This window comes from Labrus bergylta, chromosome 4 (genome assembly GCF_963930695.1).
Source record: "Labrus bergylta chromosome 4, fLabBer1.1, whole genome shotgun sequence".
Taxonomy (NCBI): domain Eukaryota; kingdom Metazoa; phylum Chordata; class Actinopteri; order Labriformes; family Labridae; genus Labrus; species Labrus bergylta.
This window is the reverse complement of record NC_089198.1, coordinates 9190292-9205550: the sequence shown is the minus strand read 5'-3', so window position 1 is coordinate 9205550 and position 15259 is coordinate 9190292. Positions and strand designations below refer to the sequence as shown.

At 42.6% G+C, this 15259-nt stretch overlaps 1 protein-coding gene across 1 annotated transcript in view; it reads right to left on the bottom strand.

Annotated features, from left to right (window-relative positions):
• Nucleotides 1-4153: 4153 nt before the first annotated feature.
• Nucleotides 4154-15259, bottom strand: part of LOC109989883 (enhancer of polycomb homolog 1) — a 28380-nt gene continuing 17274 nt past the window's right edge. Inside the window, 9 exon segments of the mRNA XM_020641797.3 lie at nt 4154-5910; nt 7921-8156; nt 8158-8238; nt 8240-8292; nt 9257-9395; nt 9512-9633; nt 13487-13911; nt 14162-14310; nt 14566-14655. Coding sequence (XP_020497453.2) covers nt 5838-5910; nt 7921-8156; nt 8158-8238; nt 8240-8292; nt 9257-9395; nt 9512-9633; nt 13487-13911; nt 14162-14310; nt 14566-14655 — 1368 coding nt within the window. The 3' untranslated portion in view covers nt 4154-5837.

Sequence of the window (15259 nt, the reverse complement as noted above, 5' to 3'; positions counted from 1 at the left end):
GGCAGGGCGATACCAAGTCAAGGTCAAGACCAAGGCAGGGCGATACCAAGTCAAGATCAAGACCAAGGCAGGGCGATACCAAGTCAAGATCAAGACCAAGGCAGGGTGATACCAAGTCAAGATCAAGACCAAGGCAGGGCGATACCAAGTCAAGATCAAGACCAAGGCAGGGCGATACCAAGTCAAGATCAAGACCAAGGCAGGGCGATACCAAGTCAAGACCAAGACAGAGGCATTCCTGAGACCAGAGTACTCCGAGGCTGAGACAAGGCTGAGACATTTAGGGATCGATATCGGGGCCTTCAGTGGTGGTCTTGACTGGTCTTGATTTAAAATCAGGAGTCAACCCAGCCATGTCTATTTATTTTAGTATTATTGTCATTTCCTGTTTTATTGTGTACTTACTCTTGTCTCTGTGTTTTTTTTGATCCTGCTCCTCATGTTTTCCCGCCGCCCTGACTGTGCTCACCTGTGTCCTGTTACCCCCTGATTATCTGAGTATAATATAATCTGTGTGTGCTCCCTCACCTGCATCCTCTTGAGTTTTCTAGAGTCTGACCATTCGCCTGCCTTTTTGCCTTTTTGACTTTTTCCTGCCCCTCTTGGATTTGTTTGCCTCTGAATTTTGGATGACTTGTGTACCGACCTGGAGTGTTTGATAAACTCTGCTCTTTTGTTGTACCCTGCCTCGTCTTGAGTCTGCATCTTTGGGTCCTTCTTCCATCAGTCTGGTTCTGTTACATTTTCAGTAAAAATCCAGTGAACTTCCAGTCTTGAGGGAGCCCTGAAAGCTGCTCTTTTTAAAGTCTGTAAACTTTGCAAACATGAAGCCTACATTTACCTCTTGCTGTGCTGCAGTATTTAAATCTGTCCTGATTTATTACTTTCCAACAGTTTAAAACAAATCTGGCACGATTTCATCGCCTTGAGATGCACACATCCTGAGGAATAAAATCAGCGCTTCTCACTTCTTATTAAAAAAAACTGTTTGCATTCACACTTTTGCTCTTTTTTCCCTCCATCTTTTTGGAACAAGCAATTACAGAGAAAGATCCGACTGCGATGGAGTCAGACGCTGGGTAAACATAGCCTCTCTCTCTCTCTCTCTCTGGGAGTCGGGCTCCACTCTGCTCATTTATTTTCCAGCTCTTATCGACTTTCCTCTTTTCCTCCACTTAGAAGTCGAATTTACATTTAAATGTCATCCCCTTATCCGAGCCGGTTTGTGTCCAGTTCAATAAACAAAGAAAGCACAGGTGAACAGCTGCAGTGTGTCTGAGAGCGGACTTCTTTTTTCAGGGGCTGAAAAAAATCCAGGAAACATTTGATTTATTTAACTGAAATGTTATACTGCAATGCAGCAGTGTGCGATACAACTCTTCAGTTCTACATCAGCACCTTTTTTTAGTTCTGAACTTTCTTATCGGAATATTGTGAAGTGATAAAAGAAAAAGATAGCGACACTCTAGTTTTTACTTCAGAGGTGAACCAACTCAGCTTTAAAGGGGACATGTTATGAAAAATCCACTTGTACAGTGTGTTTAAACATATATTTGTGTAACCTGAGTGTCTACTGACCCACAAAATGTGAAATAAACCCATCCAGTCCTTTGTTTGTGGTCTGCATAAGTCTTACAACACAGAGAAAAATGCTCTGTTTTAAATTTGCTCCCCTTGTGATGTCACAGTGGGATTCCGGTAAAAAACAAAAACCTCCCCTCCTGTGCTTTTCCCAGCGGGCAAGCGGACAAGTTGCTATGGCAGCTCAAAGCTGAACTCATGTCGGCACCAGTCGGCACACCCCGCAGGGTGGGGGGGTCATTACATTTAAAGAGACACACACCAAAACGGAGCGTTCTGAGAGAGCTGGTTTATACAGGGTCACAAACCTCCTCTGGTGCTTGATTCAAGTTATATTTTGACCAAAGCACAGCACAGATGTTTCATTAAGACCACAGGAGACTGTTTGACAAGGTGGAGAAGGGGGATAAAATGTCCTCTTTAAAGGCAAATAAACAGTTCCTTTTCTTTTTCTTGACATGCGAGTGCAGCTTTTCTTTGATTCAGTGAATAAAATGGAGCGCTGTGGGCACTTGGCACAAAGAAAGGAACCCCACTTAACATGAAGTGTGGCTCTTTCTGAGTAGCCGCAATCTCAGTGTATTTAATAAACCGACCTTTGGATTATACACGAGTCGTCAATATGGAGTTAGTTCATATACTTTTACTCCAATCACAAATAAAGCTGAGTCCTTTAACAAACGATTTAAAAACTCTCCAAATATTTCAGTCACGCATGACTGTCGACCTTTGATTGTAGGAAAAAACATCTAGTGTTGATCTAGTGTCTAAACTTTAAGGCGTTCATCCTTTCTGAATGAACTTTCATTCACAGAGTCTTGGCGACTACAAAGAATACTATGAAGTCTTCAGACATCCAGTCACAGGAGCTTACAAACACAAAGGGAAGCAGCCACATCAACATTTATAAGTAAGGCTAGGAAATGAAACCAGTTTGGCTTGTTACCAAGAAGCTGACACTCATTCATCTCCTGAGCTGAATATAGACACATCTAAAACAACAGAACCTAAAATAGATCACTGCTGTGAAGCTCAGTGGATACAAACCAAAGGGACTGACGGACGTTTATCCAAACAACACCTGGTGTCTCGGTAGTTATTCTTCACCGGTATTACATCATGAAGCCTCGTTTTCACCTTAAGAACAAGGAAGAGGACTGAATTAGGGTGCAGGGAAATAAGGGCTGAGTCTTTTGACTGGTTGAGAAATTTCTGACTGAGTGGCTTTGAGCGTTCATGTCGAGGGAAAAATCCAGCAGGATTAAAATCTCCCGCAGTGATTTGTGGTTTATAACAGTCTTAGTAAAGTTTAATTTGTGTTTTAGCTTTTTCCCCTCTTGGCTTTTTAAAGGCTCATTTTAATAATCAGGGATTTGAGAGTCAAAGCAGAAAAAATCTCTCCCCCATCAACACACGCACACCAGACGTACAGAAGCATCTTAAGATAATTGTGCCGACAAGTCACGTTTATCAAACATTTGTCTTCAGCAACAACCTGTTGATCAACCCTTTTAGATGAATACTTGCAGTTCAATGGCGTCCAAAACAAAGGCCAGGTCAATTTAAAGACTGTTGTAAAGAAAAGCCTTAGATGTGTATTTAAGATTTACAGTATTTTAGTTTTAGTGGAATCTTTTTTGTTTTAGTGGAAACTGCTGATATCAGCTTTGTCAACAAGAATAATGGAGGTGAATCCAACACGACTCGTCTTTTGAGGGTTCAATTTCCAGGTGTAAAGCTGCTGCTAATGCCAGGGCACAGTCCTGTTTTGTTTTGTTATTTCATAAAAAAAAAAAAAAAAAAAAAAAAAAGGGAAAATATTTTACACACAGAGCTTTTGAAACTTTACCTGACAGTAGAAGTGAACTTGTGTAACCAAGCGCAACAATGAGTGCTGGTGAGAAACACTGATACTGAGGTTGTGAGCGCTGCCAGCGGAAAAAAATAAAAAAACTTCCTTTGGGGACACAAGCTGGAAAGGTGAAGCAACCGTTTAGCTCCTTGTCATAACTAGTTCCTGTGACTAAGGGCGTTTTCACAATGCTCTCCCCTCCCCGCTGCTCTGCGTTTACATTAGTAATACCGTTCAGTGCCAGAGTACACACATGCACTTAAATTTGTTTGCAAATCCGGTAAGAAGCAGCAGTAACCATGGCAACCACTCACTGACTAGGTCCATCCCGCTAACTGTGGATGTTTTTATTACAGCAAAAACTTATTTCTTTCTACTTCGACATCTGTCACGCAGCTCAAGAGGATGAAAAGGGCTCGTGCAGTATTATGTCATATAGCGTTCACATCTCCCGGAGACTGTACTGTAAGTACACGGGAATCGTGCCCATGACCACCTCTTCAAGCAGACCCGGGTACGGTACCCGAGTACTGTATGTTTGTGTCAAATGAACCAGGCTTTGGGGTCACGGGTACTCGGATCCAGGCCCGGGTCTCTAATGTGAAACCACCCTAATAGTTCTCAGTACTCTGCGGGCAGAAAAGTCACATTTTAACATAATTTTCAAAAATACTTGAAAGACAAAGACGACAAAAAACGAGACATGCTGGTCAAAACACATAATGCCCTGGATTTTTATTTCATTTTGTGACAATTCATGAGGATTCTTAGTATTTTCCCATGTGTGTGTGTGTGTGTGTGTGTGTGTGGTGGAAGGGTCTACAAAAACAAAACAAAAAGTCATGAATCAACTGGGCCATTGGAATGGGCATTGGGATTGTGGTACAGACAAAGAAAAACTACAAGTAGCCTTGTTCAGTACCAAACTCTTCACAGAAGAGAGCGATTGTTTTTTTTTTTTGTTTTTTTTAGGTTTTTGTCTTTTTTCCCAAATGAAGGCACCCGATAACTTGTGGTTCACGGCCTCGCAGCCTTCTGGAGAGTTTTTCAAAGTCGAGAAAACCATCTGTTTTTTTGTCTTTGTTTTTTTTTCTCAATACATACATGTGTTTTCTTTTTCTTATTATGTCAAAGCTGGAATGATAATAAATGTCAGTTACTGCATTTTTTTTTTTTTACTCCCCTTGGTTTTTTCTTTACTTCTTTAGATCAACAAGTAACAAAAGAATTAAGTCTTCCTCTGTGAAGAAAATCTGAATATTAAAAAAAAAAAAAAAAAAAAAAGTGGGAGATACAAAAATATTCCTTTAAAAAAAAAAAATGACAACGGGAGGTCGGGGTGACGGGGGGGAGGAATTATCTTCTAGAGAAAATGTAAATGAAGCGGTCTGGTCGAAACAACAGACCTGAATCAAACAAAAGCAGCATCAATCAGTAAAAAAAAATAGAGAAATTAAATAGTGCTTAGATGAATCAGAAGCAGCAAAGTCTACTGGGAAAGAGTCTTCATCGCCGTGGTTTTGTTACTTGTCTCAAGAATAGTAGATGTATGGAAGAGCTTCGTGGAAATGGATTAACCCCACTGACAAACTGATGCGTACGACAATCAAATCCACACCCGCCGTCCTCCTCCACCGCCCTGCAACTGAATGCACGTCGAGGGGAGGAACGCCCGATGACACCAGGCGAGCTCCTGGCCATGTTCACAACATCCCAAAAAAAAAAAAAATACAGAGTTTTTATAATCTATCTAAACACTGACTAAAGCACGGGGGACCTGTGAGGGGTACAGTGTATTAAAAAAAAAAAAGTACAAAAAAAATGAACGGCCCAAAAAAAAAAAAAAACCCCTTTGTAAACACGGCACAATAAATAGATCAAACAGCAGGTTGTGCACCATGCGTGTGATGTCATCGTTCTGTGGTATAACGCTCACACCTCATACTCGCACCAGTCGCAGTTTGTCGTTTTCTTTTTAATTTTTGATTTTCTTTTTTAATATCTCGAGTGCAAAACATCACAAATGAACAATTCTGTATTCAAGTAATGTTATTTACAAGAACGGAGGGGGGCTCTCAGGGGAGGGAGGGGGGTGGTATTACAAATATGCAGTACTGTACATATAATTGCCATATTAAGAATTTACAGACGATCTCTTATTAACAGTAACAAAAAGGGAAATGGGGAGAGCGAAAGAGAGAGAGAGAGAGAGAGAGAAAATTGTACGAGACGAGCATTGCATTAAGTCCCAAACTGTTACCATGGAAACCAGGCCTTGCCATGCTCATTCCGCCACCATTTTCTTTCACGACTAACGTACGATGCATAGCACCTAAAAAAAATGTTTAAATGAAAAAAATAACGACACAGGAGTTGACACTTCCTCGGAGCTGCGAGCGGGAGGCTACGTGACCTCCATGGCCATTGTGTTCTCTGATAGACTGTTCAGTGCTGGCTTGTCTTGTTCGTGATTCTCCCTGAAAACAGAAAGAGGACGCACAGTCAGCAAAGGAGAAAACAGTCGACTTTGCAACAGTCTCATTAATAGTTTTTTCCACTGCAGGATCTTAATCAGGACCTCTTGGGTGATTATTTTGTGAAAAGATTCTCTCACTTTACAAACGTGGACATATTAAATAAACAACAACAGAAAGGCAACAGGGGGGCAAACATCTACTAAAACAATAAACTGGAACAGACACACGTCAACAAAAACCTGAAACTCAACCTTAAAAAGCTAAAAAGGTGTCAATTTTAAGTTCCATTTGAACTAATTCCTGTATCTATGATGTGAGGATTAAGTGTGGTGTCACGGTGCAGTGGATTTTTTTTTTTTTTTTTTAAAGGTAGTTTCTGCAGCTTTGTTTTTTTCTATTTCAGCTCTATTTGGGTCCTGATGACCCTGATGAAGACCACAACGTCGGTCTAATAAGAGATAATCTTTATACTACTAGTGCTGCTGGAGCTTTTTGAAGTTGTGCCATAAGACCCTACTCCTCTTCTTCAGGAATCTGGTGTCTGTACATTTTGTCAACCCCTAGATAAAGCTGCTCAATCTTTTGTATTTGCTGATTTATTTCTAAAAAATTTGATGATCCAAAGGCAACTGGACCTGGTTAAAGATCTTGAAGACGTTTCACCTCTCCTCTAAAAAGGCTTCTTCAGAGGTGGTGATGATGTCTCGGTCTGAGAAACCATACTCCATCAAACCTACAAAGCCGCTCTGAATTTTCTCCCTAAACAACTTAAGTCTCATTCCCACCTTGGAAGTTGGAACATACGACCCACAGACGACTGGGGGTGTTTAACGACTCGGCTAACGACTCTGATGAGAGTCATCCTCGATCATTAGCTAATGATCCACAGAGCGTTACATTTCTAGCTCCATCCACCAGTAAGTTTAGAAGTGAAGGAGCCTTTTGTAGTAGAGGTGAAACGTCCTCAAGATTTTAAAACCAAGTCCTGCTGTCTTTGGATCAAGCTTTGAATCTACCATGACCATGATGACTGAGAACCTACACAGACATTCTCAACATTGGTCTGCATTATTCCGCCTTTAAGTTGTGTTTTCTAACCAAAAAAAAAATATCATCATGTCACTTAAAAAGGCAAATTCCCTCATTGAGACTGTGTGAAAAAACAGCAGTTTCTTCAAGAAGCTTTAAACCGTCTCGTCTACAGTGTGGCACAGTTATTCATCGATCTCTTCTCTGATCGTCTCATTTGTTTTTGTTGCTCATAAAAAAGGCATCACCATTTACTAGCAGTTACAAACATCTCACAGGAGCTTTAAGGCCAAACCAGGACTTGGTATTTATGGTGTCTACTTTTCCTTCTGCAGTATCCTGACTTTTCTGCCAGCAGTTGCTTTAAGCATCTTGTCGTTGCATTTTGTTCAGAGCCCAAAAACAAAATAGTCCCCAAGCAGGGACAAAAAGAAGAAGCAGAACAAATGGTCCCCATTAAATCTCCATTAGTTCCTGAAGTGGAAAACGGCTTTAATTGTCGCTGGTTGTGCTTTCTTTAATAATACAGCCGCAGTAAGAAAACGTATAATGGGCCCTGTAGAAATCAATGTTTGAATGGCTGCGGTTCACCAAAGCGTTTTTCTCTACAACAAATGAAAACATCAATACAGAATTAACCGGATGGTTTTTTTAAAGAAATTACATTCTGATAAAAACACACAACAAATCACAGCGTTTTTAAATCACAGCAGACTGAGAAACTTATTTTTACTGCTTTTTCAGTTTCTCTTTTTTAGGAACATCTGCAGAAACAAAATTTGCCCGTTCACTGAGAAGTAAGATCTACAAGAAAACAAGATGCTCAAATGGAGACTTACTGTAAATAACTGAATCAGCGGTTTGTCTGTTAAAGCTCTGCAGTGATATGTTCTGTCTCTTCTGGAGCGCTCTGCATCACTTCTCCACTAAATAAAAACTTCATTCTCTGTAAATCTGACTACTTGTGTTGTTTTTCCTCACCTGGGCACTATGTCCAGCGGCGAGGCTGCGGCCGTAGTGACCTTGGGTTCTGACAGTTGGCGGTGGCGGCGGGCTGCGTGGGCGAGCTTTAAGGCGGATGTCGGCATGGTGGCGCTCAGCGTCCGGGGGGCGTGGACGCGCTTCCCGGTGGGAACGCCCAGACGGAGGCTGTTGTTGTTTCCCAGCAGGACCTGAGTGGTGGCGGTGGTGGTGTTGGCAGGGTGGGAGGTGCCGTTTGTTGTGACTGGTGGCGGAGGAGGAGCTGGTGGTGCAGGGGTGGAGCAGGGAGGGTGTCTGGGTGGTGGTGGGAGGAGCCGGGGGCGGCGGGGGAAGGGGACGCTGTGCTCGAGAGGTGCAAGCCCTTGTAGACACCTGAGGGGTGAAAAGAGGCCGGGCGGTGGTGGTGGTGGTGGGGGGGGGGGGGGGGGGGGGGAGACGAGGGGAGAGGTGGGAGGTGGAGAGGGAGGGTTTCAATTATCAATTATTCTCTTTGAAGATAAATCCTGAAAGTTCAAAACACTTTTAATTGAAATGGTTTTAGTGTGGATGCTAACCTTTGCCTATCATTAAGACTGATGTGAACATGTGCACAGTTTATTTAACATCTACTGTATGGATTAGGTCATGTAGGAGCTGGAGTTATTCCTTTTTTCTCCACAATCACAAAGAAACCGAGTATCAGAACAAAACTGATAATCCAGCTCTTCAGTTTTCAGTCGTCTTATCAGTGAAGGACGGATCCTCGGTTTGCTGTTTTACATCTGCAGAAAAGTCTCAAATGGAAATGTCCATTATGTCACTTCTCTTCGGTTATCTGTTAAATCCTGCAGTCTGAAACGGCCTCGGCTGTTGGGGCTTTTAGCGCTGCAGGTTTTTTTTTTTTTTTTTTTTGTTCTGTTATCTGCTCTCTCGCTCTCGCTGAGCTCCATGATGGGTTTTTAGGACTGTAATTACTTTAGGCTCTTTGTTTGCTTTGTCTGTTCAGTGTCACTGGATTGCAACACTTTGGCAAAGTGCACTTTAAATTTAAAGGGCGTTCGGTTTTTAAAAACTTTTGCATCATTTATTTGTATGTTTGAAAGTAGAAAAATCACAAAGAAGTGAATCAGACCTAAATGTTGCAGGTGGCTGTGCTCATAAAGACGGTCATTAGAAAAGAGAAAATCAGTCAAATGATGACTGTTCAAGAGGGCTGCACTTCATATCATAAAAGACCATCTTATTGTATCACACACTGACCCCCACTCTGTCATCTGATGCCCTTTCTTTTTAAGCTTGAAGCGTTTAGAAGTTCCCTGACCAGCCAGAGAAGACGTTTTGTGAAGAGTCGTCATACCTGAGGGGGAGAGGACGCCGTTGACTCCGCCTCCCAGGGCTAGCTCCTCCTTGGTTTTTAGAGCCAGCAGTTGGTCGGCGGTGACGAGGGCCGTGGCAGCGAACTGAGCGGTGGCCTGGTCCAACGTATTCGCCATTCCCTGAGGAGAGACACGAGGACACTGTTAAAGCCACTGATGAGATTTAACCAAACAAAAAAAAAGAAAAGAAAAAAAGAAAAGAGGGTTGTCAGGCTATGCTTATTTTGGATACTGACGGGTGTGCTGTTTGCAGTGGTGGTGCTGTTGGCTTGTTGTTGCAGCTGGATCTGCTCCAGCTGCTGTTTCTGCATCAGGGCCAGCTGTTCCTGATGCTGCTGGTACTGTTCGGCTGTGAAAGCTGAGAGAGAGAGAGAGAGAGAGAGAGAGAGAGAGAGAGAGAGAGAGAGAGAGAGAGAGAGAGAGAGAGAGAGAGAGAGAGAGAGAGAGAGAGAGAGAGAGAGAGAGAGAGAGAGAGAGAGAGAGAGAGAGAGAGAGAGAGGAGAGAGAGAGAGAGATGAGAGAGAGAGAGAGAGAGAGAGAGAGAGAGAGAGAGACACAAGGGTTTGTTAATCACCCCAAAACAGATTTCTACATGTGTTAGAAAAAGAGCTGCGACATTATTAGAGTAGTTCACTGCTATTAAAATGTATCCTCAATTTATTAGTTTGTGGTTTAATCCCTTTGAGTAATTTCTTTATGAGAGGTCAAATCTCAGATTCCAGCTCCTGCAATGTGAAAGTCTTCTGGTTTCTTCACGTTTTAAATATTTTGGGGTTTAGATGTTGACAGAGACACTACATTGAGAATGTCATCTTAGGCTTTGGAAAACACTTAGCAACATTTTAGACACTGATTACTAACTAGTAACTGGTGTCCTAGACTCTGGTGATACACCTGGTTTCTACTAACACCTAAATTAAATCAAATTCCACATGTTAAGAATACATAAGATGCATCTTGCTGGGTTGCATTCAGCTTGAATAAAGTTCCTCTACCATCAAAGTTCATTTTGTTTTGCAATATCTTCTTGGAGCACCAGACTCCTCTTTAAAAAACGCTGAGTCATTCAGATGTTGGACAGACGTCATGGGCATGTACGCGTGCTGCTAAGTCGTTAAGGTGTGGCAGTATGTGGCTGTTGAATGGAGGAGCAGTTATTTTTGGCTCTCATTGTCCGCCACACCTGCTGCTGCTTCCAGCTGTTTAGTAACACAGTGACATCATCTCCTCGTGAGAGTCCGGGGCGTTTCAGTTCACTCAGAATCTCATATTTAAAGCCACTGTTTTACTCTTGACTTTTCTCAGTTTAATGCATCACTGCGAAACCACACAGGAGTTTCTTTTTTTGTTTCTTTGAAGTGAAATCGAGTATTTCCATGAACATCCTTTCATATTTCTGAGTCCGTCTTTTCAAATCTTTAACAAGCTTGAAGGCCCCGTGGCTCTGCATCGATTAGAAATCCATGCAGTGTTTACTAACTATACTTTAAAACAACCCGAAACCATCCATCACAGACTCTCCTGATACAGAAGCCTCCTTCAAAAAAAACTACATCCGTGTTCAAAGAAATGATGAAGATGATGAAGGCTGTGTGCGAAAATAACTACCACATACTCAAAATATATATTCTGCATACTAACCTGACTTTAGTAGTCATTTTTATATTATTTGGCAGTATTTAAAACGTATTTCAGCACAGAAATTTAATTTCTAACCACTAATTAACTAGCTGGCGAGCGCCGAGATTGGACAGTCCGAGAGCTGCAGTGCATTGTGGGGTTGTTTAGTATTATAAGTACAGCTCCTGTAGTATACTCAAATACTGGCCAATCTAGTAAACATCCGGGTATTTCTCACATAAACAATATTACCTTCTGTGATTCCGGATCATACTACTCAAATCTCAATTGTTTGGTTTCTGATGCAGCTGAAAAACTTTTGCTATTTGTCTAAAACAAACAAATGATCTTTGAAACAACTCTTTCCAACTTTCTAATTTTCCATCTTTTCTTTAACTTTTGACAGACACCAACTGGTCATGTAGGACATGATCATAGGTCACGTAGTGGAATCTGGATCGATAACTGATGTTATGGCCGATAAGAAAATAGTAATCACAGTAAACATGAATACATCTTACTGGAGAAAGCAACAATACCACACATGCACTTTCAAACAGAATAAAACGCTCCAGCTTTGGTTCCAGCATGTGTCACCAGACTGCAGAGAAATTATTCTGGGCTGCGCGGGAACAACTTGGTCTAATTTGAGAATAATGAAGTTCCAGCATTATATAGACACCTGGTTTGTAGTGAGCACGTCTCGAGTTCAACCACAGTCTAATTTGTGTCCCAGATATTTCTCCTGTGAATAACGTGGTCTGAAGTCTTTCCTTAAAGGTTTTGGATTGATTCTAAACTTCTATCCCCCACATTTCAAGGCGTTATGTGGCCTTGTGCCTCAGTGCGATATCGATTCTATTATTCCCGAGAGCTTTCCACCTCCTCATCACTCGGAGCATTTAAGAGTCACAGCTCGTACTCTGCGTACCGCCTCCATCTGGAACACGCTTCATGCGATCTGATGCAGACTCCTTTAATCAAAACACTGCACCTTATTAATTACATCTTCCCATACGGCTGTTCTCTGCAGACTGAAGTCACGGCAGAGGTGAAGTTACATCTGTTCCCTTCAGTTTCCTTGTTGTACCTTATGAGGCAGTTGTTGTTCATGTGCATCAACACATGCAAAACTTCTGTAAACTGTTTGTAGCAACATCGAGGCACAGACCGCCCGACTGCCCTCGCATTAACACCACCAGGGACCTGTGTGGCTTTTAGTTTGTATGCAACGCTCCACGACTCCGTCTCCACACGCCCCGAAACAAATCCTGTGCATCTCATGAATTTATTTATCCACCACAGATTTAATTGACACCTTGTGGACTGGGCATGGTGGGAGGACGTGAAGCAATGTGAATGCAAAGTAACGTCTTAACAACTAGATGAAAACAACAAAACTTTCTCATTGCAGCTGGAGGACAGGACACCAGCGCTGCTGCAGGGAAAGACTAAAAGGTTTTATTAATCCAGGCAAAGAGAAGATAGATCTGACTCGTGTGTGTGTGTCCTGAATATTCTTAAGAACTGATAGATACTTAAAAATGCTGCAAATAACACCCCAGTAGATATAGAGACTGGGAATCATCCTTCAAGTTGAATAATGATGTGGAAAGCCAAGAGGCTTCAGCACCTCGCAGCAAGCTAACATCAAGCACGGCGTCCTCAGTAGTTTTGATGCAATGCTAAAAAGCAGATCATTCACAGGCGTTAAAGTGGGCGTGGCCAGGACACATGGTCACATTTCTGGAGAGGTTCTTTGCACAGATTCATTGCAAAAAGTATGAATCCGGTTTTAACCAGATCCTTCTAAAGCCTGTGGCGTTCACATGCAAGTCCTCATGATTGGGCTTCTTTCAAAAACAAATAAATATTCCAAATATCCTCAGTCCAAACTGCTTTTATGAGGACATTGCACAATAAAACAACCTCTCTATGAATACTGATCACATAAAGCTGAAAATACTCAGAGAGAGTTTAGTGCTTGTGTCCATTAACACTTTTTTTAAGCATTGGCAGTGACTATTTTAACCAATGTTTTTAGCTCTTACCGTCTTGAGAGTGAAGGCCCCAGCATTCTTACTTACGGACCAATCAAAATCAATAAAGGGGCGGGATCTGATGGCAGCTTTGACAACAATGACGGAGGAGAAATGAATCTGACTTCGCTAGGGTACGCGGCGATATGCCTCCTTCAACAAGTTAATATTGAACCTTCTTCTGGTCGACAGATTACGGTACATCACTTAGCAAACAATCGACAATCAGTCAACATGTCTAAATCCTTCAGCTGACACAACATGAACTACATCTCCTTATGTGTGGTTCTCACTCTTTCACTCGTCATGTTGACACCCTCGTCTTTGTGTTTTTCCCCCATGACACTCTTCTACACATGTCGCTGTTATACTTCCTGGTCAAGGCCAGTTAGGGACCAAATGAGGCAAATACATGCAACAGTAAATCGAGCCCCAACAGCAGTATTATCTAGGAGTGAGGAATTCAACTTCATATTTTTTCCAGATGGACTCACATGTTGACATGCATTTCTTAACATCTTGTAAACATACTGACTGACAGTCTCCACTCACCAGCAGTGGGTGTGGGTGCAGGGACGACCCTGGCCGGGCGCTGGGAGCCGTAGGGCTGTCCCCCAGCTGTGGAGGCTGAGAGTGAGCGCTTCAAGCCTCGACTCAACTTCCTGAATAGAGGGTGGGCATTGTCCAGCTCGTGTAGTGGTAGTGTCCGTGGTCTAAAGTGCCTCCACCGGCACGACCTTATATTCAACAGTATCTGACTGAGGTCCGTGGAGGAGGGCGAGGAAAGAGGGGTGGAGCTTCTGTCTGAGGTATTTGTTTCTGAGGTACTGGCAAACTTGTTGGTGGCTGGCGAGCGAGAAGTAGTAGCAGGAGGAGGAGGAGGAAGAGGAGAGGGCGGATGAGGCAGGTCAAGCATTTCTTGATCCAGTCCGTGGAAAATGTTGTCATAGTCCGTGTGCGCCCGGTCCAGCAACACCCTGCCAGAGGAGGAGAGGGAGAAAGAGAAGGTGAGCTCTAATGGACTGAAGACCTAACTTGAGGGAAACTCAAGCTCTCACAATACTGATGATTCTGCGATACAGTGATAATTAATATCTTACAAGACGATCATAAAAAGATACATTACGATATCTGATAAACTGAAGAAAGGTGTCTGTTTTACTTATCATGCTTCATCTCATAACTTTTAACCGCTGCCCAACTAGTCCTGAAACAAAGTGTACTGACCTGCCGCCTCGTCCCAAGCGTCGTCGAGCCATGCCGAGACAGCGCCTCGGCACGGTGAGTGTGGTGAGACTGTAGCGAAAGCGAGCCTCGGCCAAACCGTCGTCCCAGGGTGCACACCACGGCCAACTCCCCACACGGTCCTGATGAGACTGAACACAGATCACGCATTCAAGGTTATACTCTGCAATGTTACTGTAGGGCTATTATACGTGTGCTGAAGCTAATCGATAAAATCACTTCCAGACAACTGTTGTGTGTGTGAACCTAAGGCTTTGATTTTATAAATAAACTTATACACACAATGAAAATGATAACAAACATTTTGGAGCACGTTACAGTCCACTAACTCGATGTGGACGATTGTGCCATCAAGGAGCCTTTAAAAGCAAACCTGCAGTACTTACAGCATAGTACTGGCAGCCTGCCTTCCTGCGAAAGGCAAAGGCCCCGTCTGGGTCGTTCTCCTCCTCTGCTTCTGATGAGCCTGAGTGCAGCTGTAGACACAAGAGGTCAGTTTAAGGGTCAGTGGAAGAGCAGAATTTATAACACTGAAGCCAGACGACACGGCTTAAATATGTGTCTGACCACTCGTCTCATGAGGCTCTGCTACTCTGGGTGGATTTATGAGGACACAGGGCAGAGCGCAGGGAAAGAGGTAGAGCTCCACGCCTCAAAATGAATGATAAAACCAAGTGGGCTGCAGTGCTCCCACAACAGAACACAAAGTTTATGTCATTTGTTTAGCTGAAACTTTTTATTTTTTAAATGTTATTATTTGTTAGAGACAGTGCATATTAATGAACAGCTGTAAAAATGACAGATTATAGCAGAAGTGCTAGTTTCCATCTGTTGTCCTTTGGCAGGTAAGAGAAAGACAAATTACAAATAAAATACAAATACAAAGGCACAAGTGACACAAGACAATAATAGAGGTTAAAGGTGGTCACAGACTTGTTTGAGGTGTGTTTTGAAGGTTGCATATGTTTGTGAGTCTCTTATTGTGAGTGGGAGAATATTACACTATTTAGTTCCTTTGACTGACAGAACAGTTTGTCTGAATGTAGTGCGTCTGTATGGGACCTCACAGTCTCCTCGGGC